The 20,439-nt window shown below is 37.6% G+C and overlaps 3 protein-coding genes across 4 annotated transcripts; all 3 read left to right on the forward strand.

The window, feature by feature from the left end:
• The first annotated feature begins 750 nt into the window (after nt 1-750).
• Nucleotides 751-7,575, forward strand: LOC119496932 (serum amyloid P-component-like). Of its 2 annotated transcripts, none has more exons than XM_037784616.1 (5): nt 751-1,052; nt 4,248-4,302; nt 5,282-5,384; nt 5,477-5,774; nt 6,481-7,575. In XM_037784616.1, exons 1-5 carry the CDS (start codon nt 1,005-1,007, stop codon nt 6,697-6,699), a joined length of 723 nt encoding a protein of 240 aa, XP_037640544.1. In that variant the 5' UTR covers nt 751-1,004; the 3' UTR covers nt 6,700-7,575. The 2 variants fall into 2 exon arrangements, with proteins under 2 accessions (XP_037640544.1, XP_037640545.1); XM_037784617.1 differs by having other exon boundaries at nt 760-1,077.
• Nucleotides 7,576-11,941: 4,366 nt separating this feature from the next.
• On the forward strand, nt 11,942-13,273 carry LOC119496968 (serum amyloid P-component-like). Its single transcript, XM_037784669.1, has 4 exons — nt 11,942-11,945; nt 12,170-12,272; nt 12,371-12,662; nt 12,813-13,273. The coding sequence occupies exons 1-4, from the start codon at nt 11,942-11,944 to the stop codon at nt 13,059-13,061; spliced, it is 648 nt and encodes a 215-aa protein (XP_037640597.1). The 3' UTR covers nt 13,062-13,273.
• A 3,283-nt stretch (nt 13,274-16,556) lies between these two features.
• LOC119496969 (serum amyloid P-component-like) lies at nt 16,557-19,320 on the forward strand. Its single transcript, XM_037784670.1, has 4 exons — nt 16,557-16,581; nt 18,217-18,319; nt 18,418-18,709; nt 18,860-19,320. The coding sequence occupies exons 1-4, from the start codon at nt 16,557-16,559 to the stop codon at nt 19,106-19,108; spliced, it is 669 nt and encodes a 222-aa protein (XP_037640598.1). The 3' UTR covers nt 19,109-19,320.
• The last annotated feature ends 1,119 nt before the right edge of the window (nt 19,321-20,439 follow it).

Genomic DNA, 20,439 nt, shown 5'->3' on the forward strand with positions numbered 1-20,439 from the left:
CGACAGTAACGTTAATATTGCCGTTACTTAGCAGCAGTGTTCTCGCGACTTAACCACTTGAACCGCAGCATATTGTGTACATGACTTCCCATGTCGTAAACACGAGCTCACGAGTTTCATTTGAAGGCACCATCAGTCAGGGTGGGTCCAGGTGTTCCCACTTGGTCCTAAGGATCCCTGCCACCAGGTCTCTGCAAAATATGGCAACAGATTGGTAGGGAGAGGCAGGGGTTGTTAGATAACAGAAAAATAAAAATGCTTGTTGGGATTATCCGACAGCGAAATATCACTTTGCAGCCATAATCAGATATACAGTATAGCCCACCCACCACATTATCTTGGTTTTGCCCACAGCACATATGATTCAGTCTTACGGCCCAGATACTCTCTTCAGACTAAAACTGAAAGGTGGTGATGTTGCTCTATGCCTTGTCGAAGTAGGTAATTTTTCTTTTTTAACATTTTAGGCATGGCAACTTCATAGAGATAATGTCAGAGCTGTTGATCTCTGCCCCCTACTGGCCAAAAATTAATAAATACAGCTTCAACTGAGTTTTGATATCAATTGCACTGATCTGCTTTTTTTTTTTAGACACTTAAATAAACAATAACTTCATTCAATGGGACAGCAATACTTTGTAGTTACTCCCTTATATGTGAAAGGGCCTATACTATTGGCACAGGGCTAAAGTTTCTCCATGTTTCATCACTTCTCCCAGTTCTTTGATAGTAAATCACACACACTCCGACATGGCCTTTTGATTGTTCATGCAAGTCATTCTGTGCAGACAGATGCTGGCAGTCTCTCAATCAGTAAATCTACTAGTCAGTCCCATGGATCCACATTCATAATGAAAAGGATTACAGAGGCTTCTAATTAACAAAGCCCTGTTCGTGGGAACATATATAACCTTACATTTGGTCTTTAAAGTAGCTACCAGCTCATTAACCTCCAACACGTGTTGCTTGTTGGAAGGATGAAGCTCATGAGAAGAAACTGACCCATGAGTCTGGGCCTCTCTGTATATCTTCAAATCCTTTACAAAAGTCAAGTGGGAAAAACAGGAAACTTCCACAGTAAGTTAAGCAGCACAATAGCAGTCTTAGCAGCTCACTTTTGACATTCCTGTTGAATGAATTAAGCATACAATATGTGCTGCGTGAGAACTCAATGGAGCATCTTGTGTTAAGATAGCAGGCTCCTGATGAAATGTAGGGCAACATGAGTTTGCAATTAACTATTAGTTAATTCCTCTTCAGCGTGACTGTTGTATCTCTACATGTATTGTCAGTAGCTGTTAGCTATTACAGAAAAATTGATTTTCTTTAACAAGTCTGAAGGGAACTGTCGCACCAACACCCCATATAAACGACAGATGAGGTGGTTTGGCACTGGAAAACTTTAAAAAGGGATGTTGAAGTACTAGGTTGATATGAAGGAGTAGTGCCAAAAAGTGGCATTAATTAACAGAAAGTTGACTGAAACAAAGGGTAAAAATTAAACCCAGGAAATTCAATTAAAACTACATTTAAACTGAATAAAAAAAAGCTGCAGCCCCACAGCAAGCTGCTATCTTCCTTTTCCCCCTCTTACTCCAGTGAATGGGATTTTATCTTCTCAGCCTCACCTAACTGGAACCTACCACCTGACCAGGTAAGTACAGGGTGAGCTAAACCGATCAAACATCCAAATCCAAACAGAATAATGAACGAACCATTAATACAAGATCTTTAAGTTACTGCTGACATCTCAATCTATCTAGGGGCACTCACACATACCAATGAGCCCACCAACCATTATGTAATGTCATTTACTGCAGAACTATCTTACCTTATATCATCCTACATCTTAACAGAGACATGCCCCTCCCTGCTAAGAGGACATAATGAGGCAAACCTGTTTGCACTTTCCTAGATTGAGCTGCTGAGTATAAAACAAAATAAACAAGCTTGTGTCATTTATACACACTACTTGATATTGTAACAAATAAACTGAAACATTGGACTGAAATCAACAATTAAGCAGACACCAAACACTGTTCATTTTGGTGAACAAGGCCCAGTGAAAAGGGAGAAAGACAACCTTTCACAGGAACTGTAATACTTTATCAGTAATTGAGCTATCTAAATTGATTAAAACGGACCCACAGTATTTCTATCATTGCACTGGAGTCACTGTAAAAATAAAATGAAATAAACTAGGTTTTATAGATGGTTGGTTTTCTGTGCTGTGCATTGATTTATGTTTAAATTGATTTAGTTTTAGAAATAAAACAAATATTGTCACAAACCAAAGTATTGGACAATATGCAGCTACTTCACATAAATCACAAAACAAACAAACAAATGAAGCAGGTAAGAAACAAAAATAAAAAAGACCAGATTATATACAATACAATAAATCAATAACATAAAAATATAATGCTGAATTAAAAAAACAACAACAGGGAATAGAGATAAGAGATACAACTATAACGTTAACTCTAATATGTACTGAATATACACTGCACAATGATGATACAACTGTAATATTGTACATTAGTACATGTCAAGTAAATATTGTTAAAAGATGTAAAATAAGGTGCAGAATTGTCCTTGAGTATTAAACAGAATGAACTATACATTGAATATGTACTATCTAAATATATGATATATTATAGACTTGCCTTTTATTGATTATCCTGTTGTTTTATTATCTTTTGTTGTATTAATCATAATAAGTTATTTACTGTTTGCTTATTGTCTTTTTTAATTGTATGTACAGCACTTATATTATTATTATTATTATATACAGATGATTATCTTCAGGATTTGAAATGCAAAAGAGATGTGATGTATAAATGTAAGTCAACGTGAGTAGTCTGTACTTGTTGTACGAAGAAGTGACATAAGGCTTTACTGGCAGAGGAGTCCACTATGATGGAACCTAAAGATTACAAATCATCTTGTTGGGACTGTCTGTGCCAAGTTTAATGGCAAGCTATCCATGTCATTTCACTCAAAACCACAAATATGAACCTGCTGGTGGCACAGTATAGGCAAAAAGTCAGGGGGTCGTCAAAGTTATGGGATGCATCGTATGGGAACCATGAAGGTTTGTACAAATTTTCATGACAATCCATTTAAGTTCTTGAGATATTTCAGCCTGGACCAAAGTGGAGGACTGACCAACAGAGTGACATTGGCATCCTTTTGGGCATACCAATAGCATGGTTAACTAGAAGTATGGTAAGTCGTTTTAACATTTAATAGCTAGACTGGAATATATATTGCAGATATCTGTAATTGAATTACAGATAACTGCAACGTATATCCAGTCTAGCTATTAAATGTTTAAACGGCCACTTATACTTTTTTAAGGATATCTTGAATTTAGTTTTGACTAACACAACCAAAGTTGTAGATGTCTAGTAAGAATGTCATTGTGGGTATCTCTAATTGCCATTCTGACTAGTGAGAATACAATTTTGACGAGCATAAATTCTATTATGGATATCCAAAATGTAATTACAGATAGGCGTTTGGGTCGATTAAATGTTAAAACGGCAGAAGGGCACTCGGAGGTCCACCAAGGCCAAATGCCCTGTTTTGCAATGTTGACGAAAGTGAACAATAATGCATGTATCTGGATTCGCTCCAAAATATAATGGGTTCATCCTTGGCTCATGCTACATCCTTCCACCAAGTTCCATGAAAATTGGGCTAGTCATTTTTCCATAATCCTGCTGACAAACAGACAAACAAATCAAACCGAAAACATAACCTCCTTGGCAGGAGGTAAAAATACAACTGTAACTGTTTTGTCTTGTTTGTTTTTCATTTTGTAAAGTGACAAAGCAGCTCAAAGTCTATTTTGATAAGTGTAATTTGCCTTATAAAAGAGTTTTACGAGCCCTCACTTATTGTTATACATTTGCAAATTACTGGAATCTGAAGCCATAAATTGCATACAAGGAAGGAGACAAGAAAAAAACACACAGATAATAACCCCAATGAGGAAGCAGCCATAGTATAAAACTCACAATCCCATACACTGTTGCACAAAACATTCTGACACAGGATTCAAGGTAAGCTCAATGCATGATTTTCTACCTGTATTACATATTGTAGTGGTCCAACTTCATTCATCTTTAGTCTATTACACACTGACATTTGAGCTATTAGCATTTTAAGTATTGTTATTATTATTATTTTCATTACATATAACTCTCTGCATTTTGTACGGTGATTATTTGTCTTTGTATTAGATGGCGTTGTATCTTCTACTGGTGATGCTGACAGCATGTGCTGCCATTCCTCAAGGTACAAAATATATCTTCTTCATTTAACAAAGGGAATGCCAAAATGAAACATCCCAAGAAAGATACATGACATCTGGCTTACAGGAGTTTGTTATCTTTTTGATTTTTGTTACCTTCATGCTCACTCTTTTTGGGTATGTACAAATATTTTTTTTCCTAAATTAATAGGATGAAACAAATAATGAGGAATATGAGCTTTACATTAAAAGCAACAATTGGGCAAAACATTTCGAATGTATGAGTAAATTATTAGTATTGTCCATAGTCATACTTCTACTATCATTGTCATTCATTTAAATAGTACAATGCAGAAAAAAATATAATCTTAAATATCTATGAAGACAATTGTTTAACTTGCAGCCTTTCGTTCATCAACAAGTTGGCAGTCGGGATAAATAAAAAATTCCAATGTAGAACAGGGAGGGAAAGTGAGCCCGTCAGCTCCAATTCATTTCCAATGAGAAGTCGCGAATGTCTCGCAAACACCACGAGACAGACAGCAGCTGTGGGCAGGTAGTGCAGAGGGCAAAGTTCAGCTTAGCTGCGCTAGTGGTGTGGTTCTACGGATGGCAAAGTACACAGTATATTCAACATGTTTCAGAGTTGTTGCCACAATTAATCCAGTGATTTGATGTTACGCGTTTATGACTTCTCAAAACATCTTTTCCTGTTATGCTCCTGTCTGCCTTGCATAAACAATCAAAAGGCCATGTCGGAGTGTGTGTGATTTACTATCAAAGAACTGGGAGACGTGATGAAACATGTCCCATTGAATGAAGTTATTGTTTATTTAAGTGTGTAAAACAAAGCAGATCAGTACAATTGATATCAAAACTCAGTTGAAGCTGCATTCATTCATTTTTGGTCAGTCGGGGGCAGAGATCCACCGGTTTGTCCACTGAATATATTTCTGTGTAATTGTGTTCTCATTATATAATTTACTTTTCACATTCTGAATTAGAATTTCTCTCTTTTTCAAGATCTGTCAGGTAAAATGTTCACCTTCCCGCAACAAACCAACACAGCTCATGTGAGGCTGACTACATCAAGACAGGTTCTGAGAGCTGTGACCGTTTGTCTCAGGTGAAGTTGATATGCAAAATGAATGAAACAACCCACCGTGTGTCTGACTGTAGAAATATTCATCAATGATAATGTCTTTGTGATGCCTACAGATCCTTTACAGACCTCCGTAGAGTTCACAGCCTTTTCTCTATGGCCACCCCTTCTGTTGCCAATGACTTTCTGATTTTCAAGGATGGTGCAAACGATGAGATTGACCTCTGGATCAAGAATAACCATGTAGACATAAGAGGGCAGGACTACAAACTGAACACATGGCACTCAATTTGTACCACATGGGACTCTGCATCTGGACTGGTACAGCTGTGGTTGGATGGAAAACCCTCAAGTAGGAAGTTCATCAGCTCTGGATCCAGCATCAGCGGCCCCATTATCATTGTTTTAGGACAGGTACAGTTTTTAAGCACCATACTTAAAGAAATGGTTCAACCTTATAGGAAATACGCTGATTAGCTTTTTCGCGAGAGAGTTAGATGAGAAGGTCAGTTTGAAATGTGTAGAGTCGGCAGCCCGTTAGCTTAGCTTAGCACAAAGACTGGAAGCTCTGTCCAAAAAGTAAAAAAAATAATAATTTCCCCATTTTAAGGAGGGTTATGTGCTGGACTATTTCTAGCAGGAGCAGTAACTCCTCTGTCCTCGTCGTCATCTCAGCTGGTTTCCTGGCACCTGGAACTCCGGTGCACGTCTCATAAAACAATCAACTGTTGTTGTTTTTTTGGTCTTTCTTGTTTTATTTTGTAATGGATTTAACATTAATTTGTTTATTGCTTTGGACAAAGCATCTGAGAAAAAAATAAAATTGTGAGCTGATACTTCGGACAGAGTCTGGCTAGCTGTTTCCACCCGTTTCCAGTCTTTGTGCTACGCTAAGCTGACTGACTGTTGGCTCCAGCAATATATTTAGGGCAATCTTACATTCAGTAAGTAATAATCTTCTCATCTAAACCTTGGCAGGTTAGCGAATAAGTAATAAGTGTATTTCCCCAATTGTCAAACTATTCTATTGCTACCTTGTGATTTGTTTTATGTGTTCAAATGGCCTATACAAAATATTGCATTTATATAGATGTTATCTCAAATGTCTGCAAATTCACAGGAACAGGATTCCCATGGTGGAGGCTTTGACATTAATCAGTCTTTCGTTGGCATGATGTCTGATGTCCACCTGTGGGACTACACCCTCTCCTCCTGTGAGATCCAGAGCTACTCAGATCGTCTAAAATTCCCTCCAGGGAATGTGCTCAACTGGAGTGCGCTGTCGTTCCAGACCATAGGAAGAGTGCTGATAGAAGATAAACAAAGAAACTGTTATTAAACGTTTGCAGAGTCAAAAAAAAAAATCTCGAATGGAAAAGTAAAAGAATTTCTTAAAATGAGTTAAAACAAAGTTTAGATTGTTTTTCTGTTTTATTATTATTATTATTATTATTATTATTATTAATAATAATAATAATAATAATAATAATATCATTATTCTCTTTTGCTTTATTTGTTTGTCAGTTCATTGTAATACAATGCTTTTTTTTTTACTTATGAATGTTTAACACTCTGAGTGTTTTTGTTTTTTTTATTTTGTGTTCCCTCGTAAAATGTGTGAAACAATCTTTAATCCCGTCAATGCTAACTTGTGAATTCATGCCATTGCATCAAAAAATGTAATCCAGCTGGAGATGAAAAAAAAGTTCAGATGTATTACATCAGTTCTGTATATGCTTTTCTTTCCCAAAGATATTGCTTTCATAGATATGACACATTGTGTGTGCTCTTCAGTAGTAGCTTGTGAGTACTCTACTGTAAATGTCTCCTCTTTTGATGGCTACACCTTCTGTGTTCTTCATTTCATCTCCCAATGGTCTTATTTGCGACCAGTTGTATCTGTAACACGTTTTTGATGTAAAGTAAAGTTGTATTGTGTTTAACAACGTCTGTAGCTCAACAACTAGCTAAGCTCAACGATGCAATATTGTAAGGAAAATATAATATTGTATTGTAAATAATGAATTGGATATCATGTAAACACTTCTCTTACTTTGTTTCTGAAACAATTAAATAAATATATCTACCGGAGAACCAAAACGTATTGCTTCAAAAAGCAGAAGCTACTCTGTAAGAGTTTATCATAAATGAAATAGGACTTTGGTAATAATGTAGCCTTAAAGGTTTCTTGCCAAGATGGATAATATCGGGTCGTGTCTAGAAAGTAACACATGATTTGGGAACCTCTCGCGTGATGGTAAAGGTTAAGCATTGACCTTGAATAATTTAGATTAGGCATTGACCTTGAATGGTTAAGGTTAGACATTAACCTTGAATAGCTAAGGTTAGGATAGGTCGTCGGGCAGCGAGAGTTATAATAAACTCAATTTTGTGAATAAATTTCCTATGATTATGTCTGTAAGCATGATCCTGCAGCTTATTTACTAGTCTTGAATTCAATTCATTTTGATTCAGTTCTGCTCAATGCATCAAACTAATGAAATACTTGCTGTGACCTATTATCTTGTTGACAGGTATCAAAACATCACCCAAATACCCTTTTAACAATTGCTCTCAGAGCAAAAGAACAAAATGTGTCCCATTGTCATCCTCGGCTTTACGAGATATGCATAGGTGTGTTTGCATCCTTTCATCTCAGCCTTCACTACACTTATTACCTTTTGTATTTTATATTTTGCAGCGTATCATTTACCTGATAGCTCCTCAGGGCTGTGTTCTCACCCCGTGCTTATTTTCACTGTACAATCTATAGGTTTGCAATTAACTAATTCCTCTTCAGCATAATCTCAGAGTCAGTGTCTATTAGCTAGTGCACAAACAATGATTCCTTTAAGCTGCAGCAAGTGTTCCTGTTAGAGATGGACTATGCGTTGGATATAATAGATTAGGGATCATTGTTTACTTGTCAGCAACCTTTTGTACCTCCCTGCATGGTCTCTCACAGTCAAATATTTAGATTTACTATAGTTTGGGCAACATGACTGACAATTCTTTGATTTTAAGGAGCTTACAATTCAAACTTAATAATAAGCAGACAAAAAGATATTTTGATATGCTGCTTTTTTCACGTTAGTGTCTTTATAATAACTAATTTTTGTATGCTATTGCCTCTTTTGTATGATTTTTTCTGAACTAACTTTAGTTGGCAGAAGAAAAAAAAATAAACGGATGATTTGGATGGTGTCATTACAATCATGTTAGTGTGTTTTTATATTCCAAGTGTACATTTCACAGATGAATCCTGAGTGAATTCTTCATGAAATATGATTCATGATATGTGTCTTTACCCACAATTTCAGCTGTTTATTTATGCTCTTATAGAAGTGAGCCTTCTTGGCTGGACACACATAATCTTATCAGGGTTGCCTAGTTGTGTGAAATTAAACATGAGTGCAAATGATGAATGTACGGACGTTGCTACATCTTAATTCTTTCCTGGGGCAATGTTGGAATACTGTATCTAATTTATACATCAGCACACACACACACACACATACACCCCAACAGCAGGAAAAAGGCTAAAATCAGCAGCAGTTCTTTGGTAAATGGAGAACAATACAATGCGAGAGGATGTAAGGGATTGCAGATTGTGTGTGCAGATAACGCTGTTAGATGCTAGATAACAGGATGCCTCTGACTAAATGTTCTTCTTTGGGCAAAGAAGGCGCTGCATATTTCTCTCGTAACACCAGAGTCTGTCATGGCGACAGCTGCTCCATCCTCCTCTCTTCCGTCCTCTGCATTTCGATCATCTGATTCATTTCTGTGTTGCACAACTTCTCCTGTTCTTCCACACTTGCCATACTGCACCTTCCCAAAAGTTGTCCTCGTATGCTGCTTAGTACACTACAATGAACTTCTTCACACGGTAATACTTAATAATACTGTTTGTGTTCTATTGAAAAGGTTAAGGTGTGTCAATGTGACAAGTCGTCACATTGACACCTTAATTAAAACTGTGCCTTATAAATAAAGTACTGTTATTACAATGGTATGTGTCTTAGCTTTTTTTTTTATTCTTCTCCGGTACAAGCTGGATTCAAGAACCAGTCGTACAAACTTATTTGTTCGCAGCAGTTAGGCATTTTCTTGTACTTCTTTCTTGAAATTCACCAGTGGTCCGGGCCCGACATACGAGTCATTTGTCTTTCTCCACAGGGAAAAAACACTAATTTGACCTGAAATCTTGATGCCTTAATCTAAATGAATTAGGAGTTTGAATACAATATCGATAAAGCATAAGACATCATTGTGGCTTGTCAATTTACTGAAAGTTTTTTTTTTAGACTTCATGATTTTTATTGGCATATTTCAGCACAGCAACTTCTACTACAACTAGGAACATTTTCTCTGACTCTGACAGCTGCCTCAGGTTCTTTACGCAAGTCTCTGTCCAGTATCATCCTCTGTTGCACCGTACACCCGCTTTATAAGACTTTTTAGCGTGTGACTTTTTGTCAAACCATCCCCTCTTTATGTCTGCAACTGTCACAGTACAGCGCCGCTCTGATAACATATAACATGTCTTTAGTAGTTGCACTATCAATATATTGTGGGCTAATTGTTTCAGGTCCTGTAATACCGCTTCTGTTTCTGCAATTTCTGACAGTAGGACTTTTTTGTTTTTACTCTTTGGTAACATTTTCGTGAATGAATCCTGCCTTCAAGTGGAGAGGAACAGGTAGCCCTATATGGCTATTTTTGGGGCAATGATGAGGCTAGGTGGCATTCCTCTAGCTGAAACGAGTAAATAATGACAAGTTTGTCCAGGTAAGAGAGTTTGGTGAATCTGATTCTGCTTCTCGTGGTACCTTCTGTATACTCTTCTATACAATAGCATTTTTTTTTTATCAGATATAAAAACTTTGAAACCAAAAACGTAACGTATTGGTAAATGATCTCCAAAGTAAACTTTTGTGTGATTGAAGAGTGTTTCTCTCTCTCTCTCTTGTCCACCAACTACATCTTATCTTGTCAGGAAGCTCAGTCAAACTCTGAGAGTTTCTCCCTACTGACTTGAGTGTGCTCTGTCTAGTCTTCTCGGTCTGATCCATCTCCAGCTGCTCTGATGCCGTTCTCCAGGAAACATTCGCTCTGAGCTGCAGGCTTCCCCACAGTCACTACCGGATCTCATCAGTGGAGAGAGGAGAGTGCAGACTCGTCCATCACTGAAGTCCTCTACAGAAAGGACACAATATTTGGAAGTGACAGTATATATCCTGTTGATGTTGTGCTGCAGCGAGTTATTTTAGCTGATCAAGAGCATAGAAAATGGGACAACACTAATTTTTAGTGCCGCAACTACTCAAAACATTAATCAATCAACCAAAAACAATGGCGTCTGTCCGTCCTATGGACTGACTATTTTTTTATTTTGTGAATAAATGTCCTATGTGTTTCTCTGTAAGCATGATCCTGCAGCTTACTTTACTAGTCTTTAATTGAATGCATTTGATTCAGTGTTGCTCAATGCATCAAACTTATGAAACACTTCACACACTAAGATATATAACCTATTATCTTGTTGACAGGTATCGTGACTATATAATAATTTTACCCTACCCTTATAACGATTGTCCTCAGAGCAAAAGAACAAAAGGTGTCCCATGTTGTCATCCTCGGCTCTACGAGATATGCATGGGTGTGTTTGTATCTTTTAATCTCCTATGCACGGCGTTCTTTACACTTATTACCTTTTGTATTTTGTATTTTTTAGTATCATGCAGTTGGTTCATCAATCTCATACTGTACATATGAAATACTTTGTAAAAAATGAAATGCTTTGTAAGATACTGTGACCTGTTTTGATGTTCACAGATAGCATGTATGGCCTCAGCGAAATACCTTTTTAATGATTGCTCTCAGAGCAAAAGAACAAAAGGTGTACCATGTTGACCTTCATGAGATATGCATGGTTGTGTTTGTATTCTTTAATTTCCTGTGTACTGCTTTGTTTACAATTTCCTATTTTCTATTAAACCTGAAATTCTGCACCTTCCCACATCAATTGACCTACCAAGTCAGTCTGTTGAGGATGAAGTCAACATAGCACTCCACCACGCCCTGCAACAATTAGAATGAACAAACACACCTGCATCCTTTTTTTAAACTTCACCTCCGCTTTAATTCCATCAACCCACTCAATGGAACAAGATGTAAGATGCTGTGACCTATTATCTTGTTGACAGGTATCACAACCTCACCCAGATACCCTTTTAATGATTGCTCTCAGAGCAAAAGAACAAAAGGTGTCCCATGTTGTCATCCTCGGCTCTACGAGATATGCATGGGTGTGTTTGTATCTTTTAATCTCCTATGCACGGCGTTCTTTACACTTATTACCTTTTGTATTTTGTATTTTTTAGTATCATGCAGTTGGTTCATCAATCTCATACTGTACATATGAAATACTTTGTAAAAAATGAAATGCTTTGTAAGATACTGTGACCTGTTTTGATGTTCACAGATAGCATGTATGGCCTCAGCGAAATACCTTTTTAATGATTGCTCTCAGAGCAAAAGAACAAAAGGTGTACCATGTTGACCTTCATGAGATATGCATGGGTGTGTTTTTCATTTTCATTTTTTCGTTGTGGATACAGTCAACATAGCACCCCATCACGCCCTGCAAAACTTAGAATAACCCAAACACACACATTCATCCTATTTATTTACTTCAGTTCCACTTTTAATTCCATCAACACACTCAAACTCTTTACCACAAATTTGGATATGAACATTGACCCAGCCATATGCCACTGGATTCGCAACTTTCTTCTTTTTTGTAGATCTTTCTGGTAAAATGTTCATCTTCCCAGAGGAAACCAACACAGCTAATGTGAAACTGATACCTGCGCTATCACGTCTCACTGCTATAACTGTCTGTCTCAGGTAATGTTTAAAGGGAAAAAATAAATTAAATAACGCACTATATCTCTCACTGTAGAAGCATCATATTTTATTTTATTTATTTATTTCGATGTCTGCAGGTTCAAGACCGATCTCCGCAGAGACCATGTACTATTCTCTCTGGCCACAGCCGCGCATAGCAATGCCTTCCTGATATTCAAGGACAGTTCAGGTGATGACACTGACGTGTCTGTCGAGAATGCAAATAAAGAATTTGAAGGTCAGGACTACAAATTGAACACATGGCACTCCATTTGTACTACATGGGACGCTGCGTCTGGTCTGGTGCAGCTGTGGTTAGATGGAAAGTCAACAATTAAGAAATACTTTGGTGGAACAGCAATTGTAAATCCCATTATCATCCTCGGACAGGTCAGTTCAATTGATAAACATTTAGTTTATAGAATTCTACAAATTTCTGTATGTTGCTAAGTTTTTGATTCATTTTATGTCTGTGAAGTATTCATTTTTGAACAAGAATTGGACAGAATATAATGGTTTTTATCTCAACAATCACTACAGGAACAGGATTCCCATGGCGGGCGGTTTGACAGGAGTCAGTCTTTCCTTGGTATGATATGTGATGTCCACGTGTGGAACTACGTCCTTTCACCCTGTGAGATCATGCGCTTCATGGATGATGAAAACTACACCCCAGGGAATGTGGTCAACTGGAGTGCGCTGACTAGCATTGCCACCGGAAGAGTGCTAACAGAAGATAAACAAAAGGCCTGTGAAGAGCACAAGCAATGCCCGCGTGTTCTCTATTGAGTATGAAATGCAAACGTCCTGTAGACTTAAACAGTGGCTTTGAGAAGTTTGCAGCTTAGTCTTTGGGAAGTGTAGTGGCATTAATCAGCTTGAATTAAAAAACTACCATGTTTTACTAATTACAATCCTTTTTTCTGATCAGCATCTTCAATGTATTGTGTGTTATTAACGGTGCAATTGTTACACGTAATTATGTAACATTAGTGATATATCTTGGGGTCTGTCTTTTCTGCTGTTTTTGGCGTGATGTACTTCTTGCAGTTCATTAAAAACGGCACATTTTTCTTGCAGTCCAGTCTCATGTCCGTCATTCTGACATAAATCATTTAATAATATTCAGCACATCAGTGAAAGGCAGGGGTGCCCTGGAAATGTTGGGCCCCTTGATAACAGCTCAACAAGCCTTGATGCAACACATTTCTTTTAATCTCTAGCTTGTTGCAGAGGCCCAATCCAGCTCTGGGTCCCCGAGGTGCTACCAAAGCTTGACTTTGTACGTTACATCTGTCTTCTTTAGCCTATAGGCAATTACGACGTTGGCCCATGAAGACACGGGTACTGCTCGGGTTGCTGCTTCAGTGTCTGTGTCAAGCCCATTTGGGGAGGGACAATGTCAGATTAATAATTTACCCAATAAAGATCTAAAAGAAATGTGAAATATGAAATAGCCGAAACAAAAGTCTCTTCCGTGTAGTAATGAATCAGGGATGATTTGATAATCGATGAATTGTTGATGAGTACTTCTCTAATGAGGACTATATAGTAGATAATGATGATTTACTAGCGAACAGACTGGGAGAGGCTATATTGATGAATCATTAAGTAATGATTAGTTCATAAATATTATGTGACTTGATCATACTGACCACTTTCATGAGTCATTCCTAATTAACTCTGAATCAGCTTCTGAGTGGCACAAAACAAGCAATGACTCAATGATTACTGATTATTTAAACATTAGTTACTGTTTTTGTGTCCAACCATGTAAAGTGAAACATAATGTTTGGGGCCGTCAGGTGGACAAGTTGAAATTATGTTATCACTTATTTAACCTCAACACTAACTAGCCTATGTGACAAATAATTAGAGTTAGCATTTCTGCTAACTGCAAACATACTGAAGGCCAACCACCGATCTAACGTGATGAAGGCAACAGTCTTAAGGACTAGAGCGGCCTATGAGCTGTTGTGCTGGAATGATGCTCAACTTCATAATATTCATGGATGTGGATATTAATGTATATGTGGTCCGAATATGATGAAGATCTGATTCTTTTAAGGAATTCATTTAAAGCTAATGATGAAGTAGTGAAGTAATGAGGGACACCTCAGTAACTACTCCGTATTATGTTTCACTTTACATGGTTGGACACAAAAACAGTAACTAATGTTTAAGTAATCAGTACTTAATGAGTTGTTGCTAGTTTTGTGCCACTCAGCAGCCTATTCAGAGTTAATCAGGAACGACTCATGAAAGTTGTTAGTATGATCAAGTCACATATATTCATGAACTAATCATTACTTAATCATTCATTAATATAGGATCTCCCAGTTTTACCTACTCGTTTTACCTACTCTATGAAATTTGATTGGGAGCAGTTATTGTAAAGAGTTACCGAAAATTCAGTTAGCTTTTTAAAAAATCTTTGTGAGTTGATTAATGATACAATGAGAATTTGTGTTTAAGTCTGTAAGCAGGATCCTTCAGCTTAATTAAATAGTCTAGACATCACAGCATTTTGATTCAGTGTTGCTCAATGCATTTAACTAAATTAAAGTTTCTACAAAACAACAGTTTGAAAATGTCCGACGTCGTTAAAACTCAACCTGATGATCCGGTGCGGACCTTCATTGCCCCTCTTGGAGTGCACTATACTGATCCCCAGGAAGTGCAGCATGTACGGTTTCAATAACCTACATGCAGCTGGTTCATCAATCTCATACTGTACATATGAAATACTTTGTAAAAAATGAAATGCTTTGTAAGATACTGTGACCTGTTTTGATGTTGACAGATAGCATGTATGGCCTCAGCCAAATACCTTTTTAATGATTGCTCTCAGAGCAAAAGAACAAAAGGTGTCCCAGGTTTACCTTCATGAGATATGCGTGAGAGTGTTTGCATTTTTTAATTTCCTGTGCACAACATTGTTGACACATATTTCCTTTTGTATTTTTTTTTTTGCACCTGATATCCTGCTCCTCCCCACTGATGAGCACATATTAATTTACTTACCAAGCCAGCCGGTCTGTTGTGGATACAGTCAACATAGCACTCCATCACGCCCTGCAACACTTAGAATAACCCAAACACACACATTCATCCTATTTATTTACTTCAGTTCCACTTTAATTCCATCAACACACTCAAACTCTTTACCACAATTTTGGATATGAACATTGACCCAGTCATATGCCACTGGATTCAGAGCTTCCTGTGGAACAGACCACAGAGGGGGAAGGTTAATAACCTAACCTCACGCCCTCTTGACCTCAGCACAGGAGCTCCTCATGGCTGTGTTCTCTCCCCCTGCTTATTTTCACTGAACACCACCCACTTTACATCCAAGGACAGTTCTGTGAAAACAATCAAATATGCAGATGACATAACCATTGTAGGCCTCGAGTCCAGACAGCCCTGCAAGCAAGACACAGATCGCCCTCTTAGTCTTAAATTGTGCAAAATAATAATAAAAAATAGAATAAAATACAACAAACGTGAATGTTTATAGCGCGTCATTCAGCAGACGCATGGGCAGTATGTAGTTGTGCAATGCTAATGTGCTGTGTTTCTGTGTTTCCAGTAAAGGATTCTATTTTTAAACTTATGCACGCTAGGAAGTCACTTTGTCTCCAAGTATGCAACACTTGACAGGTATCACAACCTCAACCAAATAATTTTAATTATTGCTTTTAGAGCAAAAAAAACAAAAGGTGTCCCATGTTGTCATCTTCGCCCTTATGAGAAATGCATGGCTGTGTTTGTATCTTTTACTATCCCATGCTTGGCCTTCAGTACACTGTTTACCTCTTGGCCTTGGAAGGAGGTTATGTTACGAGACAACGTAGTGTAATGTTATACAGACATAACAAGGCTGCTGAATGAGAGCGGTATCCGCCGATACGTTACACGGAAACACACCGTGTTAATAATAAGCCGACCACGTCACGGTACCGCCAGCTGTGAGCTGATGATCTGTTTTTAAAGTCAAGCACCTTGGCGGAGTTATGCGCTCTCCGAGTGCCATTCTAGTTACCTTTTGTATTTTGTAATTTGCAGCGTATCATTCAGGTTGAAGGTTGAAGGTTAATAACCTAAACTCACGCCCTCTTGACAGCACAGGAGCTCCTCATGGCTGTGTTCTCTACCCCTGCTTATTTTCACTGTACACCACCCACTTTACATCCAAGGACAGTTCTATGAAAATAATCAAATATGCAGATGACACAACCATTGTAGGCCTCATCTCCAATAATGATGAAACCCAGTACCGCAATGTGGTGGCCCAAGCTGTCACTTGGTGAGCAAGCAAGGACCTCATGCTCAACCCATCCAAAACCCAGGAACTCATTATTGACTTCCATTTTATGCCAAATCCCAAAATACCCATACAAATAAATGGAGACCTCATCTCCACCACTGACTCTTTTAAATTCCTTGGAACACACCTTAGCAACCTGAAGTGGAAAACTAACATGAACACATCATTGCAAAAGCTCAACATTGACTGTACTTCCTTAGACAGCAAAAAAAAAATTCCGGTGCAAGCAACAGTTCCTGTTCTACTCAGCCATCATTGAGTTTGTTATCACATCCTCTCCTACAGAAAGGATATAACAGCATGGATAGTCAAACATGTAAAAAACTACAGCAGATTGTTGACAGCTCAGTCACTAGGAAAAATTTGATATTTGGGTAAACTACGAATATGCTGAATGTGAACTTTTTTTTTGCATTCAGAGCAAGTGACGTGGTACAGTGAGTGATCGTTATTGAGAGTTCCGTGGTATAATAATGAGTACAACAAGCAAGAAAGTCCACTAAGGGCAGAAGGGGTTGTGAATGGGTGAAACAAACACGTATATGCTTTTTACGTAACGTTACGTAAGAAAGTCCGCTAAAGGTGGTTGTTGTTTATTTATGGTAATTACATTGTTACGTTTGTTTGTCTGATGTGTCCATTTATGTATTTGTGCTGGAGAGAACAACAAATTGTAACAAAAACAACCCTGGTCATGTGGCTAATAAACAATGTAATCTATTGATTTTATTGCCTTAAATTATTAAATTTGTTAAATTTTTACCTTTGTATAGTAAATAAAGAGCTCCAACTGGATGTGTGCGAATGTAATTTGGGTGATAAAACTTCATTAAAAGCATGTAATGTGCATTTGCCTGCTCTTAGTAACAACATTGTTGGGTGACGAAGAAAATAAATGTGAACACATTTTTTTTTTTTTCAAGCAAGCATGACCTTTTAATTTTAATTAGCGTGTGAACATTAAGTAACCTATTAAAGTAACAGATCCAAGATTGGAACACACCCCGAGAAGAATGAGGAAGCAGTGAGGGTATAAAACTCGCTCGTATTCGCTGTTGTGCACAACATCCTGAAACAACCTTAAAGGTAAGATCAAAGAGCAAATTAAGCTGACTGCAATTTTTCCATCTGTATTGTGCTGTATAATGTGTCATGCAATTGCAAGTGACCGTAAATTTTAATTTTGAATTTGAAGTGTCCACTGGTCGTTAATAGCAACACAACAGCATTTAATTTAGTAGATTTAAACTAAAACATATTTTGGTGTCTCTTTATTTGTCTTTGTATCAGATGGCGTTTTGGCTTCTCCTGCTGATGCTGACAGCATGTGCTGCAATTCCTAACGGTAAAACATATATATGCTTTATTTAACAGAGGGGAAACAGAAGGGAATTTCACAAATAAGTTACAAGTGTGTTACCATTTGCAAAAATCTATTTTCCTAAATTATTAGGGTGAAACAAATATATAGTTGCAATTACTAATGTTGAGTAAATCTGTTGTATTGTCATGATGTGTAAAATATAAAAATGTTTTAACATATACGTTATATCATATTCCAACTCGACATTCATTTGTTTCATGAATATTTAGCAACTTTCTTCTTTTTTGTAGATCTTTCTGGTAAAATGTTCATCTTCCCAGAGGAAACCAACACAGCTAATGTGAAACTGATACCTGCGCTATCACGTCTCACTGCTATAACTGTCTGTCTCAGGTAATGTTTAAAGGGAAAAAATAAATTAAATAACGCACTATATCTCTCACTGTAGAAGCATCATATTTTATTTTATTTATTTATTTCGATGTCTGCAGGTTCAAGACCGATCTCCGCAGAAACCATGCACTATTCTCTCTGGCCACAGCCACGCATAGCAATGCCTTCCTGCTATTCAAGGACAGTTCAGGTGATGACATTAACGTGTATGTCGGGAATGCAAATAAAGAATTTGAAGGTCAGGACTACAAATTGAACACATGGCACTCCATTTGTACTACATGGGACGCTGCGTCTGGTCTGGTGCAGCTGTGGTTAGATGGAAAGTCAACAATTAAGAAATACTTTGGTGGAACAGCAATTGTAAATCCCATTATCATCCTCGGACAGGTCAGTTCAATTGATAAACATTTAGTTTATAGAATTCTACAAATTTCTGTATGTTGCTAAGTTTTTGATTCATTTTATGTCTGTGAAGTATTCATTTTTGAACAAGAATTGGACAGAATATAATGGTTTTTATCTCAACAATCACTACAGGAACAGGATTCCCATGGCGGGCGGTTTGACAGGAGTCAGTCTTTCCTTGGCATGATATGTGATGTCCACGTGTGGAACTACGTCCTTTCACCCTGTGAGATCATGCGCTTCATGGATGATGAAAACTACACCCCAGGGAATGTGGTCAACTGGAGTGCGCTGACTAGCATTGCCACCGGAAGAGTGCTAACAGAAGATAAACAAAAGGCCTGTGAAGAGCACAAGCAATGCCCGCGTGTTCTCTATTGAGTATGAAATGCAAACGTCCTGTAGACTTAAACAGTGGCTTTGAGAAGTTTGCAGCTTAGTCTTTGGGAAGTGTAGTGGCATTAATCAGCTTGAATTAAAAAACTACCATGTTTTACTAATTACAATCCTTTTTTCTGATCAGCATCTTCAATGTATTGTGTGTTATTAACGGTGCAATTGTTACACGTAATTATGTAACATTAGTGATATATCTTGGGGTCTGTCTTTTCTGCTGTTTTTGGTGTGATGTACTTCTTGCAGTTCATTAAAAACGGCACATTTTTCTTGCAGTCCAGTCTCATGTCCGTCATTCTGACATAAATCATTCAATAATATTTAGCACATCAGTGAAAGGCAGGGGTGCCCTGGAAATGGTGGGTCCCTTGATAACAGCTCAACAAGCCTTGATGCAACACATTTCTTTTAATCTCTAGCTTGTTGCAGAGGCCCAATCCAGCTCTGGGTCCCCGAGGTGCTACCAAAGCTTGACTTTGTACGTTACATCTGTCTTCTTTAGCCTATAGGCAATTACGACATTGGCCCATGAAGACACGGGTACTGCTCGGGTTGCTGCTTCAGTGTCTGTGTCAAGCCCATTTGGGGAGGGACGATGTCAGATTAATATTTTACCCAATAAAGATCTAAAAGAAATGTGAAATATAAAATAGCCAAAACAAAAGTCTCTTCCGTGTAGTAATGAATCAGGGATGATTTGATAATCGATGAATTGTTGATGAGTACTTCTCTAATGAGGATTATATAGTAGATAATGATGATTTACTAGAGAACAGACTGGGAGAGGCTATATTGATGAATCATTAAGTAATGATTAGTTCATAAATATTATGTGACTTGATCATACTGACCACTTTCATGAGTCATTCCTAATTAACTCTGAATCAGCTTCTGAGTGGCACAAAACAAGCAATGACTCAATGATTACTGATTATTTAAACATTAGTTACTGTTTTTGTGTCCAACCATGTAAAGTGAAACATAATGTTTGGGGCCGTCAGGTGGACAAGTTGAAATTATGTTATCACTTATTTAACCTCAACACTAACTAGCCTATGTGACAAATAATTAGAGTTAGCATTTCTGCTAACTGCAAACATACTGAAGGCCAACCACCGATCTAACGTGATGAAGGCAACAGTCTTAAGGACTAGAGCGGCCTATGAGCTGTTGTGCTGGAATGATGCTCAACTTCATAATATTCATGGATGTGGATATTAATGTATATGTGGTCCGAATATGATGAAGATCTGATTCTTTTAAGGAATTCATTTAAAGCTAATGATGAAGTAGTGAAGTAATGAGGGACACCTCAG

Source organism: Sebastes umbrosus, chromosome 11 (genome assembly GCF_015220745.1).
Source record: "Sebastes umbrosus isolate fSebUmb1 chromosome 11, fSebUmb1.pri, whole genome shotgun sequence".
NCBI classification, from domain to species: Eukaryota; Metazoa; Chordata; class Actinopteri; order Perciformes; family Sebastidae; genus Sebastes; species Sebastes umbrosus.